This window comes from Polypterus senegalus, chromosome 13 (assembly GCF_016835505.1).
Source record: "Polypterus senegalus isolate Bchr_013 chromosome 13, ASM1683550v1, whole genome shotgun sequence".
Taxonomy (NCBI): domain Eukaryota; kingdom Metazoa; phylum Chordata; class Cladistia; order Polypteriformes; family Polypteridae; genus Polypterus; species Polypterus senegalus.
In genome coordinates, this window is record NC_053166.1 from 23027366 (window position 1) to 23045724 (window position 18359).

The window sequence follows — 18359 nt, forward strand, 5'->3', positions numbered from 1 at the left end:
ACTGTAGGAACTGGAGTATATCCACATCAAAGAATAAGGTAGTGCACAGACTTTTTTTTAAACAGGGAGTCCATTAAAGAATGGTTCCCACTACATTTTATAGTGACATATTATAAATTTGAGTCATATTTTCCATTTTAATTAATCCACAGTAGATCTTTTGACAATAATTTTCCAAAATCATCACTGTTTTGTCTTCAGCTTAGGTATCTGTTAATCGTGTCATGGCTCTGAGGCTAGGGATCTGCACTGGCAATCGGAAGGTTGCCGGTTCAAATCCTGTAAATGCCAAAAGGGACTCTGCTCTGTTGGACCCTTGAGCAAGGCCCTTAACCTGCAATTGCTGAGCGCTTTGAGTAGTGGGAAAAGTGCTATATAAATGCAAAGATTTTTTTTTTTTTATGTTACTCAGAGTCAGTGTTGATGATATGTGACTTGTATTTCATGGCTACCTATGTCAATTACACTCAAATCCCAAGAGATGAAATGTAGAATATCTCTGACAGGAAATCTCTTATTAAGAAATACAAAGCAAAATCACAACACCACAGTGAGAAAACATTTCAATCATGTATTCATTATTCAACTAAAACACCGCTATCAGGTATTTTTAGTAAATCTGCACATTATTTCTGGAACCACAAGAATCTTCTCTAATGTTATATAGCAATCATACACATCAACAAACGCTGATATACAGCACTTGCATAATCGCTGAGTAAAGACTGGCCTAGTTTGTAAGAATTAGCCCTGTGGTGGTGTGATGCACAGTACTATCTAGGAATATGTTCTTCCTTGCATTCAGTTCTTCCTGGAGAGGCTTCAGATTCCTGTAATCCTGTAAATAAAAAAGCAGTTTGAAAAAAAAAAAAAAATGGATGAAGAAATAAAAATTCTTGCACAAGACCCGATGATTCTAATGAGATGTTAACTGCTGATGAGTAATGTATGCCGTCCATGAAAGCCTCAAATAAAAAGAAATAGAAAGAAGACATTGCTTTTATCTTAGTTTGCTTTTACTTTTTGTTACATGCTCCAAATATATCACAAGGCTGATTAAATTGCTACATTTTTAGTAAGGGAAAATAATTAAGTTTATCATACAAATAAATTCTGCCTCCAACTTCCTACTGTTAATTTTCTTTTCAAATTTTGTCGAAATAAAGCAAATGTACAGTATATTGTTCAAAGGTAAGAGCATAAGATCAAAATTAGGTTGTGTGCTTTGAAGCGAATAGTTTACAGTCATATAATTCTGATCAGATTTAAAATAAAACATGGAAATTGCCGTCTTGCTTTGTTGTTATTCCTTATTAAAGTTCATCCACATTTAATCCTCAGCTTTAAATTTAAACTTAACACAAATATACAGCATATTTTTGCATTTACAAAATATTTATAGCATTACGTACTTAACAATAATCTTCTAAGGTGTTAAGACATGACACAAAAACGTAACAAAGATAAGTTGTGAGAAATTTAAACCATAAATAAATTAAAATATATGAAACGTTATACACTAAATTTCCATTTTGCTTAAAGCCACATTAAAAAAGTAACAAAATAAACTGAGAAGAGGGCAAAAACTATTTTCATGTTATTACATTATTTCAAAAATGTTTTTAAATTGTGAAAATATGTCAATTCAGATTTAACCATTTCATTTTAATTTGTTTATAAGTGTCTATCGTGTTATCTTAACTAATACTATCATATACAATTGATATTTTTCCAGTGTGACTGTAGTATTAAGTCCGCAATTCAAAAACATTTTAAAGCAGAAATAGGTTAAAAACGTTTTGTGTTATATTTTAATCATATGAAATGAAATGACACTGCAAGGTACGATGTGACTTTAACAGGGAAGTACCCTTTTCAGCCTCAAAGTGTCGCTGTTGACTAACCTTACAGGGAAAACAAGGCTTGAATTTATCTGAAGCAGACGGAGAACAAAGAAAAGCACAGATACTAGTATTCTGTCTAAATTGCTACCCTGAAAAGATATTCAGCTGAAAGATCATTCATATTTGATATTTTATAGATGTATGTTATTTCGGTCCAGGAGATGCTGAGGTTAGTGAATCTTTTTTTAATAATCACTAAAATTGGAATTATTTTTTGCTTAAAAACCCGTTATTCTATTCCGGAGGAATTGCAAGAAGGAACAGTAATTGGAAACATAGCGTCTGATATCGGTCTAGATACCAGCAATCTCTCTAAACGAGGGCTACGGATTGCTTTGGGTAGTGGGAAGCATTATTTGGATGTCAACAAAATAAACGGACATTTATTTATAAAGAAAAAAATCGACAGAGAAAACATTTGTGAATTTAAAGATGAATGCGTACTTAATCTTGAGGCCTTACTTGAAAATCCACTGCAGATGTTTAGCGTTGAGGTTGAAATCTTGGATGTGAATGACAATGCTCCGAGATTTCCTTTCACCGTAAGTCAAATCAACATTTCAGAGTCGAAACAAAAAGACGAAAGGTTCTTGTTGGTGAAGGCAGTGGACATCGATGTTGGAAATAACACAGTGTGTAATTATAAACTGAGCGAAAATGTACATTTTGAGATCGCTGTACAGACTTGGAAAGATGGGTCAGTGTATGCTGATTTAGTAATTAAGGAGGCACTGGACAGAGAAGAGCAAGCGGTGTACAATTTAATACTGACTGCACTGGATTGTGGAAAACCTGCACTGTCTGGCTCAATTAATATTACGGTTAACATAATTGATGAAAATGACAATGCTCCAAAATTTGAAAGAGAGATGTACCAAGTAGAGGTTTCAGAAACTACCTTAATAGGAACCACTTTTATCACACTAAATGCGACAGATGCTGACGAAGGCTCCAACGGCGAGCTATTATACTCATTTATTCCTCACACCTCTGAGAAGGCCCAAATGAAATTCAGTTTGAATTCCAGGACAGGTGAACTTAGCGTTAAAGAACTATTGGATTTCGAACAATCACCTCTATATGAGTTATTTGTGCAAGCAAAAGATAAAGGATTTAATCCTATGACAGGTCACTGCAAAGTAATGATAAAAATAACTGACAGCAATGACAACAAACCAGAAATTATTGTTGCGTCATCACAGAGTTCAGTATCAGAAGATGTACCAATAGGCACAGTAATCGCACTGTTCAGTGTCACAGATCTGGACTCTGGAAACAACGGCAGGGTAAACTGTCATATATCAGACAATGATGAGTTTGAACTTAAGCAAAGTATGGATAATGTTTATGCTCTGGTAACTGCAGAGCTTTTGGATAGAGAAAGAAAATCTATCTTTAATATTACTATCATCGTCAAGGATAAAGGCACTCCTCCCCTCACAAACAATAAAACAATTTCTTTAAATATTTTGGATGTAAATGACAACGCGCCAACGTTTTCTCGTGTCTTATATGAAATTCCAGTTCCAGAAAACAACATCCCTGGCACACTGCTGTGTTCCATTACGGCAATGGATCCTGATGCAAATCTGAACGGCGCTATGAAATACTCCATTAAAGAAACAAATTACTCCAATAACACTTTCACAAAATATTTTTCCATCAATCGGGACAATGGAAACATTTACTCACTGCAGTCTTTCGACTATGAGAAACAGACATTTTATACGTTTGATGTGGTAGCTAAAGACTCTGGCACTCCTCAGCTAAGCAGTAGTGTGACTGTGAAGATAAATGTTCTTGATGAAAACGATAACACACCGGTTATTGTGTCACCCTGGCGCCCTCATGGATCCATAGTAAGCGATGCAATTCCAAGTTCGGCTGAAGAAGGATATTTAGTGACCAAAGTTATAGCAATTGATGACGACTCGGTTCAAAATTCACGAATTACTTACCATTTACTTCAAGTTACTGACCAGACATTGTTTACATTAAACCAGTACAATGGAGAGCTTCGAACAAGAAGACGTCTTGGTGTTAGGGACTCTTCGAAACAAAGACTTGTGATTCAAGCCCGGGACAATGGCAATCCTTCACTGTCCTCGACAGTTACAATCCTCATATCAAGATCTAACCCAGAAGTTGAAGGTCTTCTGACACTAAACGATGAGGTGGAGACGAAGTATTTATCTTCTTTAAACATTTATTTGATGATCGGTCTCGCAATTGCTTCATTTCTTTTCCTTTTAACTATAGTGATCTGTACCGCACTTAAATGTAATCGTAATCCACCTGAGGACAGCACAAAATCGAGCCATCGGATTAGCTGCTATAGCCAAAGGGATTCAATGATTTCTGACCTGCCGGCACACTCGACTTTATATTCAAGCGACGCTTACTGGCACAGCGTGCTTTTAGCGGAGTCACGAAAAGGAAAAATGCTGGTGAGGCAGTCAATGCCCAATGGAACTGGCTTCATCGTGTCAAGTTTGGAGAGGAATCCGGAGCAGGGAACGATAAGCGAATTAGCCGACACTCCAATTCAGGTAAGGGTGTAACAGAATATTTATTGAGGATTAAAAAAAAAAAAAAAAAAAGTATTTATTTACTTGCCATATACAATAGCGTCGAGTTTGTTCATCAGTTATTTCTTTTGGAAAGTGTTTTTGGTAGTTGCTTTCATTTCCGTAATGAAGACTTAGCAAAGAATTAAAATGAGTATGTTGAATTCTTTATAAAGACTGCTTATTTGTATAAAATTGCATTAAAAACACAGTTAAATTTCATTCGCCTTATAATGGAGAATTTTTGTTATGTATAGTCACATCACTTTCATTACGGGGCAGGTCATACTGCACTTCAGTAAGTTATTTAACTAAAATAAGTTAAGACTATTAAAATGAAAAAGTATCGAACAATAAAGAGTTTTTAAGATCAAATATAACCAAACACACAGATATTACACGAAGATTATATGTACAGTACATTTTTGAAACGCAATCCTCCCTTTGAGTCACTGATAGATTCTGTATATCCATGAGCAGGGGCACAAATAGGGCATGTAGAGTTTGTGTTGTATAATGGACCGTACCACTAGGACCACTTATGTTTGTCACATGACTAAAAAAGAAATATTACCATTTAAGAGCTGTGTATAGGCAAACACACACTGAATGTGTCGTGGAGAATGCTGTGCTCTCACACATATCAAGTGTAATGTGTCAAAAGTACCTAGTGTCTGCAAACTGGGAAAAAAATTTAACCTGCTGATGTATTTGTACTCTAACGTTAGCTTTTTTAATTAAATTGAGTTATTTATTATTATTATTATTATTATTATTATTATTATTATTATTATAAGCTGAGTATCCCTAATCCACAATTCCAAAATCGAAAATGCTCTAAAATCCAAAATTTGTTGTGCACTGACATAAATTTCACACCAGGAAAAATTTTATACAACTTTATTTAGATTCAAGTGTGAACATATGCATATGCTGAAAAGTGGATATGTGCAGATTCAAAACAAATTGAATCATTCAGAGTGGGATGGGGTGAGGTGTGCCGTCCTACAAAGCATCAAGTGTTGTGAGGAAATAATAAGCAATTGGTTAGTGATGGTTTGAGCACCCCCATGAAACATAGTGTCTAAACAATGAAACACAAGAAGCTTTTTCCCCGAGTGATAAGATAATACCTTGATAGAAGGTCAAAAATGCTGCACGACACCTTTAAAACTGAGGATGACATGTGTGTTAATAAAATGTCATTGATTATGGTAACAAAAGCTGCTTCACTCTCATTAGGTGCCCTTATTTCAATATGAATGTAGTGAAGTTCTTCCATAACGTTAGGAAATCCATATGCTGCTAAAAATTGCCTTTAATGTTGGCAGTAGCTTAGTGTTTTATGTGTATACAACCACACCATTTAGAAACTGAATGTATTGCCTCATCAGATTGGTAATGACTTCCAGAGCAGCTGGCAGGACAGGATGAAATACTCCTAACCTGTCGACCAGTTCTCTGATAAGTGACTACAGGTAGACTGTCCAATATATGCTGACAAACAAAATGAAAAACGTTTTAAAGTGTTAATGCACAGCACTGGCCTTCTTAAAAAGGTTTGTACATCATTTTCAGCACTTTGAGCTTTAATATGTTTGTCATGTCAATGAACATCATAATAATGGCTCAGTGATAAGAACCTCTTTACATGTGAGTCGTCATTTAGCTAACTGGCAGAATTTCCCTATAGGGCATCCCAGAGATCTCTAATTTTGTAAATGCATATATTTGAAAATACATCCATCCATCCATTTTCTAACCCGCTGAATCTGAATACAGGGTCACGGGGGTCTGCTGGAGCCAAACCCAGCCAACACAGGGCATAAGGCAGGAACCAATCCTGGGCAGGGTGCCAACCCACCGCAGGACACACACAAACACACCCACACACCAAGCACACACTAGGGCCAATTTAGAATCTGAAATGAAAATACAAAAATATCCAAAATCTAAAATGTTTCTGGTCCTGGACATTTTGTATTAGGGATACCTGACATGGATTATCTTAACAACTAAATATATCTAATGTTGGGAAAATAATCTGGTGCCACAAAAATATTTTTAGAATATTTTACACTACATCTCTTCTTTTCTCTCTCTTTCAGAAAACTGATAATTAAAGGGTTAGACTCTCTATTTTAATGCTTCACATGGCATATTGTACTGTGATGGCTAACTAGTATCATTTTAAGCTTTGACTTTGCATACTCAATGTATGTGAATGTATATATCATAGACTTAGATGCTGTGTTTATTTTTTGTGTGCATTTCCATATACAAATTGCATACTCTTGCAATATATTCTGTTCCTGTGTAGTGTGTTTTTAAGTTTAGCCAACTCTTAAGCTTTAACATTATTTATTAGATCTTTGGTTCCCTCAAAACACTAAGTTAGTTACTAAATAATGTTTCCATCCCCATGGCTATTATTTGATTCATGGAAAGTGTGCTATCCTCATAATGAAAGCCATATTATTGTAAGACCCACATGTCCAGGGTGTCAAAGTTCAAAAGGCCGCCCCTTTCCTTACCTCACCTCACTACCCCACTACGCACACGCATATTCTCACATATTATGAACATCACATATATCAATGAAAAAATCAAGTACTTGGATTGAAAAAAAAAAAAAAATCCCTAAGTTGATATTGAGTTGGATTCGTCTTTCTGTTAAGTTTGTAAGAATGTAACAAGCTAATTAAAAAGCATTTTCTTAAAACTAATGGTTCTTTAGTTATACTTGACTTAATTTTGTTATTTTTGTACAACCATTATTTAACAAAGAATTTTTTTAATTATGAGATCTGTTCTTGGCATATGATTTTTTAAAAACTGGGCTTTCAAAAGATTCCTAATATGTGGACAAAGGATAAACCTTTACTCACTTTAGGTTGAAGGTACAGTAAATTTATTGATGCTACTCACAGTCCGGGTTGATGAAGAGTGGATTCAAAAAATGTTTCTATCATGAAAAACACTGAAAATGTAACATCCTAGAGCAGTGATTATCATAGCTTACTCACAATGTAAAACTACATGAATTTTTGTGGAACATTTTCACATTACTCTTGGCTTCATGCAGATTTTCACTACAGGCAGGTGCTTAAGTGATCTCCCACATTCACAAACTCTGAGAAGTATGTATGGGTAATTGATAAATAAAGACCTTTTCTTGTTTTTGAGAGTAAGTATGCCAGGAGATTGTATGGAATACCATCTAGGAATGTTTTCTTCCCTGAACTCAGTGCTGCCAGGAGAGGATTTGAGTTCCTGAAATTCTAATAGGAAGATTTGTATGCAAGACCTGACTATCATGAGATGTTCATTGCTGATTCCATAACATTAATAACTTACTGCAGTTTCCTAGTTATTTATACAGTCAATGAACACCTCAAATAAAAGGAAATAGAATATGGAAACATGTTATTCTAATTTTGCTTTTATATATTACTTGTTCAAAATATATTTCATTAAGTATTGAAGTATGAATTACTAACTTTTGGTGAAAAAAAAAAATCAATTAATCAATCAAATAAATTCTGCTTTCAACTCCCAACTGTTAGTTTCCTGTTGTTAATTGTGCTTAAGTTATGCAGGTGTTTATTGAACAAAGGGAAGAGCATGTGAAAATCAAAATTAGTTGGTGTAATTTTTGGTAATCACTTCCATTTTGAATAATTCAGCTGAGAATATGCATGGAAAAAGTTTTTCTTTGTTTTTTGTCCTTAGTAAGCTCCCAAGTTTTAATTTCCAAAAATGCAATCATGTCACACATTTTTGCACAAACTTCTAGAATTCTTGTTAAAAGCACATAACAATTCAACTTCTAAGGATTGAAAACATGACACAATAAACAAATCATAGAATCCGAACACAGGGGTCTTCTGGAGCCAATCCCAGCCAATAAAGCAGGAACCAATCCCGGGCAAGGTGCCAACTCACCGCAGGACACACACAAACACACACTAGGGCCAATTTAGAATCACCAATCCATCATGTCTTTGGACTGTGGGAGGAAAGCAGAGCGCCCGGAGGAAACCCACGCAGACACGGGGAGAACATGCAAAATCCACGCACGGAGGACCCGGGAAACGAACCTGGGTCTCCTAACTGCGAGACAGCAGCGCTACCACTGCGCCACCATGCCACCCTAGATAAAATATGAGAATTTCAAATCATAAAAAATTTAAATGTATTAAATATAATAGTCAATTTTCTTATGGGAACATAAAATATAAACTAACGTAAGGCCCAAAGTACGTTAATTTTAGTACATGTGTTCAATAAAGTTTTAAAATTGTGAAAATACATGAATTCAGATTTAAAATTGTTATTGCAGTTTGTTAACAGATGCCTGTCATATGGCATAAAATTGTACAATCAGATTTAATATTGTTTCTTTGTATCAGTATACTGCTGCTGGATTATGTGAATTTCCCCTTGGGATTAATAAAGTATCTATCTATCTATCTATCTATCTATCTATCTATCTATCTATCTATCTATCTATCTATCTATCTAATTCTCACACTAGCGTATATTTACACTCCAATCAATTTTAAAGAGAAATTGGGCAAAGAAGTCCTTGTTTCAAATTGTAGCCAAATCCAATCAAATTCGACTGAAAGTCAAATGAATTTCTCAGGGAAGTACCCCTTTTAGCCTCACAGTGTCGCTGTTGACTAATCATAGAGGGGAAATAAGGTTTGAATTCATTAGAAGCAAGCGGAGAACAAAGACAGCCATACATATTAATATTTTGTCGAAACTGCTTCTCTGAAAGGATTTTAATCTGAAAGATCAGCCATATATGATATTTTATAGGTATATTTCACTGTGCTTCTGGAGATGATGAGGTTAGTGAATCACTTTTTGATGTTGTGTAATATAGCAAATATTTTTTGCCTGAAAATCCGTTATTCTATTCCCGAGGAAATGCAGGAAGGAACAGTAATTGGAAATGTGGCGTCCGATATCGGTCTAGATACTGGCAATATTTATAAACGGGAGCTGCAGATTGCTTTGGGAAGTGGGAAGCATTATCTGGATGTTAGCAAAATTAACGGACATTTATTTATTAAGAAAAATATTGACCGAGAAATTATCTGCGAATTCAAAGGTGAATGCGTACTTATTCTGGAGGCCTTGCTTCAAAATCCACTACAAATGTTTACCATCGAGGTAGAAATATTGGACGTGAATGACAATGCTCCGAGATTCCCCGTCAGTGTACATTTAATAAATATTTCCGAAGCAAAGGTAAAAGGTGAAAGTTTTGTGTTGGTGATGGCCATCGACCCCGATGTTGGTAATAACTCAGTGTGTAATTATAAATTGAGCGAAAATTTGTACTTCCAGATCAACGTGCATACTTGGAAAGATGGCTTCGTGTCCGCAGAATTGTTAGTCCTGCGGACATTGGACAGAGAGAAACAAGCAGTGCACAACTTAATTCTAACGGCACTGGATTGTGGAAAACCTGCATTGTCTGGCTCGATTAATATCACGGTTAATATACTTGATGACAACGACAATGCTCCAACATTTGAAAGACAGATTTACGAAGTAGAGGTTCTTGAAAACATATTAATAGGGACGACATTTATTACACTAAACGCGACAGATGCTGACGAAGGCTCCAACGCCGAGTTACTATATTCATTTTGCCCCCCCACCTTTGAGAAGGCAAAAATGAAATTCCGTTTAAATTCGTGGACTGGTGAGCTCAGTGTAAGTGAATTACTGGACTTCGAAAAGTCTCATCAATTTGAATTATTTGTGCAAGCAAAAGATAACGGGCCAAATCCATTGACTGGACGCTGTAAAGTAGTAATAAAAATCATTGACTGCAATGACAACCAGCCAGAAATTATTGTTGCCTCTCTGCAGAGTTCTGTGTCTGAAGATGTACCCATAGGCACAGTCATCGCACTCTTTAGTGTTTCAGATCAGGACTCTGGAAACAATGGAAAGATAAAATGTCACATATCAGACAATGATGCGTTTGAACTTCAGAAAACTGCGGATAATGTTTATGCTCTGGTGAATGCAGAGCTTTTGGATCGAGAAAGACAATCTAGCTTTAATATCACTGTCGTTGTAAAGGATGAAGGAACACCTCCTCTGTCAAACAATAAAACAATTTCTTTAAATCTTTTGGATGTAAATGACAACGCGCCATCATTTTCGCGTGCTTCATACGAAATTCCAATTCCAGAAAACAACATTTCTGGGACTCTGCTGTGTTCCATCACTGCAATAGATTCTGATGCAAATTTGAACGGCGCTCTGAAATACTTCATTAAAGAAACAAATTACTCCAATAACACATTCACAAAATATTTCTCCATCAATCGGGACAATGGAAACATTTACACACTACAGTCTTTCGACTATGAGAAACAGACATTTTATACGTTTAATGTGGTAGCTAAAGACTCTGGCACTCCTCAGCTAAGCAGTAGTGTGACTGTGAAGATAAATGTTCTTGATGAAAACGATAACACACCGGTTATTGTGTCACCCTGGCGCCCTCATGGATCAATAGTTAGCGATACAATTCCTAGTTCGGCTGAAGAAGGATATTTAGTGACTAAAGTTATAGCAATTGATGAGGACTCGGTTCAGAATTCACGAATTACTTACCATTTACTTCAAGTTACTGACCAGACTTTGTTTACATTAAACCAGTACAATGGAGAGCTTCGAACAAGAAGACGTCTTGGTGTTAGGGACTCTTCGAAACAAAGACTTGTGATTCAAGCCCGGGACAATGGCAATCCTTCACTGTCATCAACAGTTACAATCCTCATATCAAGATCTAACCCAGAAGTTGAAGGTCTTCTTACACCAAATGATGAGGTAGAGACGGAGTATTTATCATCTTTAAATATTTATTTGATGATCGGTCTCGCAACTGCTTCATTTCTTTTTCTTTTAACTATAGTGATCTGTACCGCACTTAAATGTAATCATAATCCACCTGAGGACAGCACAAAATCGAGCCATCGGATTAGCTGCTATAGCCAAAGGGATTCAATGATTTCGGATCTGCCGGCTCACTCGACTTTATATTCGAGTGACGCTTATTGGCACAGCGTGCTTTTAGCGGAGTCACGAAAAGGAAAAATGCTGGTGAGGCAGTCAATGCCCAATGGAACTGGCTTCATCGTGTCAAGTTTGGAGAGGAATCCGGAGCAGGGAACGATAAGCGAATTAGCCGACACTCCAATTCAGGTAAGGGTGTAACAGAATATTTATTGAGGATTTTTTGTTAGTTTGTTTAATATATGTACTTATTTATTTACGAGTTTGTTCACCAGTTATGTCTTATGGAAATGGTTTCGTGTAGTTGCTTTCATTTCCGTAGTGAAGACTTTAAAATGAGCATATTGAATTCTTTATAAGCACTGATTATTTGTGTAAAATTGCATTAAAAACACAGTTAAATTTCATTCGCCTTATAATGGAGAATTTTTGTTGTGTATAGTCACATCACTTTCATTACGGGGCAGGTCATACTGCACTTCAGTAAGTTATTTAACTAAAATAAGTTAAGACTATTAAAATGAAAAGGTATCGAACAATAATGAGTTTTTAAGATCAAATATAACCAAACACACAGATATTACACGAAGATTATATGTACAGTACATTTTTGAAACGCAATCCTCCCTTTGAGTCACTGATAGATTCTGTATATCCATGAGCAGGGGCACAAATAGGGCATGTAGAGTTTGTGTTGTATAATGGACCGTACCACTAGGACCACTTATGTTTGTCACATGACTAAAAAAGAAATATTACCATTTAAGAGCTGTGTATAGGCAAACACACACTGAATGTGTCGTGGAGAATGGACTCGCTGTGTTTTCAAAGTAAACAGTTGGTGTCTCAAGACTGGCAAGCAGAATAGACTTTACTGCAAACGTGCACACAGCCACCTCGGTTCAAAGAGGTTTGCGCCCTTACTTGGACGAATCTTTACTCCAATTCTTACCAGTATGTCTGTTGATCAGTTCTCTGATAAGTGACTACAGGTAGACTGTCCAATATATGCTGACAAACAAAATGAAAAAAGTTTTAAAGTGTTAATGCACAGCACTGGCCTTCTTAAAAAGGTTTGTGCATCATATTCAGCACTTTGAGCTTTAATATGTTTGTCATGTCAATGAACATCATAATAATGGCTCAGTGATAAAAACCTCTATACATGTGAGTCATCATTTAGCTAACTGGCAGAATTTCCCTAAAAGGCATCCCACAGATCTCTCATTTTGTAAATGCATATATTTGAAAATACAAAAATTTTCAAAATGCAAAATGCTTCTGGTTCTAGGCATTTTGTATTAGGGATACTCGACATGGATTATCTTAACAACTAAATATATCTAATGTTGGGAAAATAATCTGGTGCCACAATATATATTTTTTAGAATATTTTACACTACATCTCCTCTTCTCTCTCTCTTTCTGAAAACTGATAATTAAAGGATTAGACTCTTATTTTTTAATGCTTCACATGGCACATTGTACTGTGATGGCTATCTTGTATCATTTTAAGCTTTGACTTTGCATGCTCTGTGCGTGTGCATGTATATATCATAATCTTAGATGCTGTTTTTATTTTTTTTTTGTGGCTATCCATATACAAATTGCATACTCTTGCAATATTTGCTGTTCCTGTGTAGTGTATTTTTAAGTTTAGCTAACTCTTAAGCTTTAACATTATTTATTAGATCTTTGGTTCCCTCAAAACACAAAGTTAGTTACTAAATAATGTCTCCATCCCCATGGCTATTATTTGATCCATGGAAAGTGTGCTTATCCTCATAATGAAAGCCATATTATTGTAAGACCCACATGTCCTGGGTGTCAAAGATCAGAAGGCCACCCCTTACTTTACCTCACCTCACTACAACAACAACAACAACAACATTTATTTATATAGCACATTTTCACACTAAAAAATGTAGCTCAAAGTGCTTTAAATAATGAAGAATAGAAAAATAAGAGACACAGTAAGAAAATAAAATAAGTCAACATTAATTAACTGCGGTAGGTTGGCACCCTGCCCAGGATTGGTTCCTGCTTTGTGCCCTGTGTTGGCTGGGATTGGCTCTGGCAGATCCCCGTGACCCTGTATTCGGATTCAGCGGGTTAGAAAATGGATGGATGGACATTAATTAACATAGAATAAGAGTAAGGTCCAATGGCCAGGGGGGACAGAAAAAAAAAAAAACAAAAACTTCCAGACGGCCGGAGAAAAAAAAATAAAATCTGCAGGGATTCCAGGCCATGAGACCACCCAGTCCCCTCTGGGCAATCTACCTAACATAAATGAAACAGTCCTCTTTGTATTTATGGTTTTCACGGAAGGACTAGATGATGATGATGATGATCACGTGGACTTCTGGCTTTTAGTCCATCAATGCTGGGGCATCATGGTGCTTTGAGTAGGTTGGTGGTGGTGCACTACTCCACTATGCACACGCATATCCTCACATATTATGAACATCACATATATCAATAAAAAAAAAAATCAAATACTTGGATTGAAAAAAAAGTCCCTAAGTTGATTTTGAGTTGGATTTGTCTTCCTTTAAAGTTCAATAGTATATTGCAATGATTGTATCAAGCTAAATAAAGAGCATATTCTTAAAACTAATGGTTCTTGAATGATACTTTATTTGATTTTGTTGCTTTTGTACAACCATTACTTGACAAAGAACTATTTAATTATGAGATTATGAGTTCTTTGTATATGATTTTTTAAAAACTGGGCTTTGAAAAGATACCTAATATGTGGAGAAGGGAAAAACTTTTACTCTCTTTAGGTTGCAGGTACAGTAAATCTTTTTATACTATACTCACAATCCTGGTTGATGAAGTGTGGCTTTTATTTCATGGCTAATCATACATATTATGGTCAAAACTGAAGAGTTATCATGTAGAACTTTTGTAAATGTCTAAAAGGTGATGTATTGTTAAGAAATAAAGTGCAAAATCAAACCAAAATGTAAAACAAAAAATGTTTCTATCACGAAAAACACTGCAAATGTGACATCCTAGAGCAGTGGTTATCATAGCCTTCTCACAATTTAAAACAACATGAATGTTTGTGGAACATTTTTACAATTATCTTGGCTTCATGAATATTTTCACTACAGGCAGGTGCTTTAGTGATCTCCCGCATTCACAAACTCTGAGAAGTACAATGTATGGGTAATTGATGAGTAAAGACCGTTTCTTGTTTTTGAGAGTAAGTATGCCAGGTGATGGTATGGCACAACATTTAGGAATGTTTCATTCTCTGTACTCAGTGCTGCCAGGAGAGGCTTTGAGTTCCTGAAATTCTAAAAGAAAGATTTGTATGCAAGATCTGAGAATCATGAGATTTTTATTGATGATTCCCTAACATTAATAACTTACTGCAGTTTATTAGTTATTTATACAGTCAATGAACACATCAAATAAAAGGAAATAGAAAATGGAAACATGTTATTCAAATTTTGCTTTTATATATTACATGTTCTAAATATATTTTATTAAGTATTATTTAGTATGAAGTATAAATTACTAACTGTTGGTGAGAAAAAAAAATATAATTCTATTGATCAATCAAATAAATTCTGATTTCATCTCCCAAGTGCTAGTTTCCTGTTGTTAATTGTGCTGAAGTTATGCAAGTGTTTATTGGGCCAATGAAAGAGCATATAAAAATCTAAATTAGTTGGTGTGATTTTTGGTAATTACTTCACATAAGAATAATTCAGATCAGAAAATGCATGGAAAAAGTTTTGCTTTGTTGTTTGTCCTTAATCTCCAAGTTTTAATTTCCAATAAAAGCAATCATGTCATACATTTTTTCACAAACCTCTACAGTTATTGTTAAAAGTTCATAACAATTCAACTTCTTAGGATTCAAAACATGACACAAAACACAAATCATAGATAAAATGTGAGAATTTCAAATCATAAAAAAATAAAATGTATTTAATTCATATTTTAGCCAAATCCAATCAAATTCGACTGCAAGTTCTATCAAATAAATTTCTCAGGGAAGTACCCCTTTTAGCCTCACAGTGTCGCTGTTGACTAATCATAGAGGGGAAATAAGGTTTGAATTCATTAGAAGCAAGCGGAGAACAAAGACAGCCATACATATTGAAATTTTGTCGAAACTGCTTCTCCGAAAGGATTTTCATCTGAAAGATCAGCCATATATGATATTTTATAGGTATATTTCACTGTGCTTCTGGAGATGATGAGGTTAGTGAATCACTTTTTGATGTTGTGTAATATAGCAAATGTTTTTTGCCTGAAAATCCGTTATTCTATTCCCGAGGAAATGCAGGAAGGAACAGTAATTGGAAATGTGGCGTCCGATATCGGTCTAGATACTGGCAATATTTATAAACGGGAGCTGCAGATTGCTTTGGGAAGTGGGAAGCATTATCTGGATGTTAGCAAAATTAACGGACATTTATTTATTAAGGAAAAAATTGACCGAGAAATTATCTGCGAATTCAAAGGTGAATGCGTACTTAATCTGGAGGCCTTGCTTCAAAATCCACTACAAATGTTTACCATCGAGGTAGAAATATTGGACGTGAATGACAATGCTCCGAGATTCCCTGTCAGTGTACATTTAATAAATATTTCCGAAGCAAAGGTAAAAGGTGAAAGTTTTGTGTTGGTGATGGCCATCGATCCCGATGTTGGTAATAACTCAGTGTGTAATTATAAACTGAGCGAAAATTTGTACTTTGAGATTAACGTGCATACTTGGAAAGATGGCTCAGTGTCCGCAGATTTATTAATAATGCGGACATTGGACAGAGAGAAACAAGCAGTGCACAATTTAATTCTAACGGCACTGGATTGTGGAAAACCTGCATTGTCTGGCTCGATTAATATCACGGTTAATATACTTGATGACAACGACAATGCTCCAACATTTGAAAGACAGATTTACGAAGTCGAGGTACCAGAAAATACATTAATAGGGACGACATTTATTACACTAAACGCGACAGATGCTGACGAAGGCTCCAACGCCGAGTTATTATATTCATTTAGCCCCCCCACCTCTGAGAAGGCAAAAATAAAATTCCGTTTAAATTCGAGGACTGGTGAGCTCAGTGTTAGTGAATTACTGGACTTCGAAAAATCTCATGAATTTGAATTATTTGTGCAAGCAAAAGATAACGGGCCAAATCCTTTGACTGGACGCTGCAAAGTAATAATACAAATCATTGACAAGAATGACAACCATCCGGAAATTATTGTTGCCTCCCTGCAGAGTTCGGTGTCTGAAGATGTACCCATAGGCACAGTCATCGCACTCTTTAGTGTTTCAGATCAGGACTCTGGAAACAATGGAAAGATAAACTGTCACATATCAGACAATGATGCATTTGATCTTCAGAAAACTGCGGATAATGTTTATGCTCTGGTGACTGCACAGTCTTTGGATCGAGAAAGACAATCTAGCTTTAATATTATTGTCGTCGTAAAGGATGAAGGAACACCTCCTCTGTCAAACAATAAAACAATTTCTTTAAATCTTTTGGATGTAAATGATAACGCGCCATCATTTTCGCGTGCTTCATACGAAATTCCAGTTTCAGAAAACAACATCCCTGGCACTCTGCTGTGTTCTATCACGGCAATGGATCCTGATGCAAATCTGAACGGCGCTATAAAATATTCCATAAAAGAAACAAATGATTCCAATAACACATTCATGAAATATTTTTCCATCAATCGGGACAATGGAAACATTTTCTCGCTACAGTCTTTCGACTATGAAGAACAGACATTTTATACTTTTTATGTTGTAGCTAAAGACTCTGGCACTCCTCAGCTAAGCAGTAGCGTGGCTATCAAGATAACTGTTCTTGATGAAAACGATAACACCCCGGTTATTGTGTCACCCTGGCGCCTTCATGGATCAATAGTTAGCGATTCAATTCCGATTTCGGCTGAAGAAGGATATTTAGTGACTAAAGTTATAGCAATTGATGACGACTCGGTTCAGAACTCACGAATTACTTATCACTTGCTTCAAGTAACTGACCAGACATTATTTACATTAAACCAGTACAGTGGGGAACTTCGAACCAGAAGACGATTCAGCCTCAGAGATTCTTCCAAACAAAGACTCGTGATTCAAGCCCGGGACAATGGAAATCCATCACTGTCCTCTACAGTTACAATCCTCATATCAAGATCTAACCCAGAAGTTGAAGGTCTTCTGACACAAAATAATGACCTAGAGACGGAGTATTTATCTTCATTGAACTTGTATTTGTTGATCGGCCTAGCGTCGGTTTCATTTCTCTTTCTTTTAACTATTGTGATCTGTGCTGCAGTCAAATGTCAACACAATCCATCTAAAGACAATGAAAAATCAGCACATCGTATTAGCTGCTACAGCCAAAGAGATTCAATGATTTCTGACCTTCCGGCACATTCGACTTTGTATTCGAGCGACGCTTACTGGCACAGCGTGCTTTTAGCGGAATCACGAAAAGGAAAAATGCTGGTGAGGCAATCGATGCCCAATGGAACTGGTTTCATTGTGTCAAGTTTGGATAGGAATTCGGAGCAGGGAACGATAAGCGAATTAACCGACACACCAATTCAGGTAAGGCAATAGTGGACGGGTTTATTTATTTAGTATTATTGTTTTTTGTGAATGTCACTAAGAAAATTGCAATCGAATAGTTATATTTTTAATTAAGACTTCTAAAATGGTGAATGACACCTATATATTTTATTTTATTTTTAAAGTCTGCTTCTTTATCACATTGTATTAAACTTCATACCCAATTTTCATTTGTAGTATAACGCAGCATTGTGTTACTCATTTCAGTTACTT

General features: G+C 35.8%; 3 protein-coding genes across 3 annotated transcripts; all 3 read left to right on the forward strand.

Annotated features, from left to right (window-relative positions):
• The first annotated feature begins 1925 nt into the window (after positions 1 to 1925).
• On the forward strand, positions 1926 to 4475 carry LOC120542152 (protocadherin-10-like). Its single transcript, XM_039774387.1, has one exon. It carries the CDS (start codon positions 2042 to 2044, stop codon positions 4463 to 4465), a length of 2424 nt encoding a protein of 807 aa, XP_039630321.1. The 5' UTR covers positions 1926 to 2041; the 3' UTR covers positions 4466 to 4475.
• A 4529-nt stretch (positions 4476 to 9004) lies between these two features.
• On the forward strand, positions 9005 to 11441 carry LOC120542154 (protocadherin gamma-A9-like). The gene is made up of 2 exons (XM_039774389.1): positions 9005 to 11335; positions 11421 to 11441. Exons 1-2 carry the CDS (start codon positions 9323 to 9325, stop codon positions 11421 to 11423), a joined length of 2016 nt encoding a protein of 671 aa, XP_039630323.1. The 5' UTR covers positions 9005 to 9322; the 3' UTR covers positions 11424 to 11441.
• Positions 11442 to 15824: 4383 nt separating this feature from the next.
• LOC120543282 (protocadherin-10-like) lies at positions 15825 to 18137 on the forward strand. Its single transcript, XM_039776316.1, has one exon. The coding sequence runs from the start codon at positions 15825 to 15827 to the stop codon at positions 18135 to 18137; it is 2313 nt and encodes a 770-aa protein (XP_039632250.1).
• The last annotated feature ends 222 nt before the right edge of the window (positions 18138 to 18359 follow it).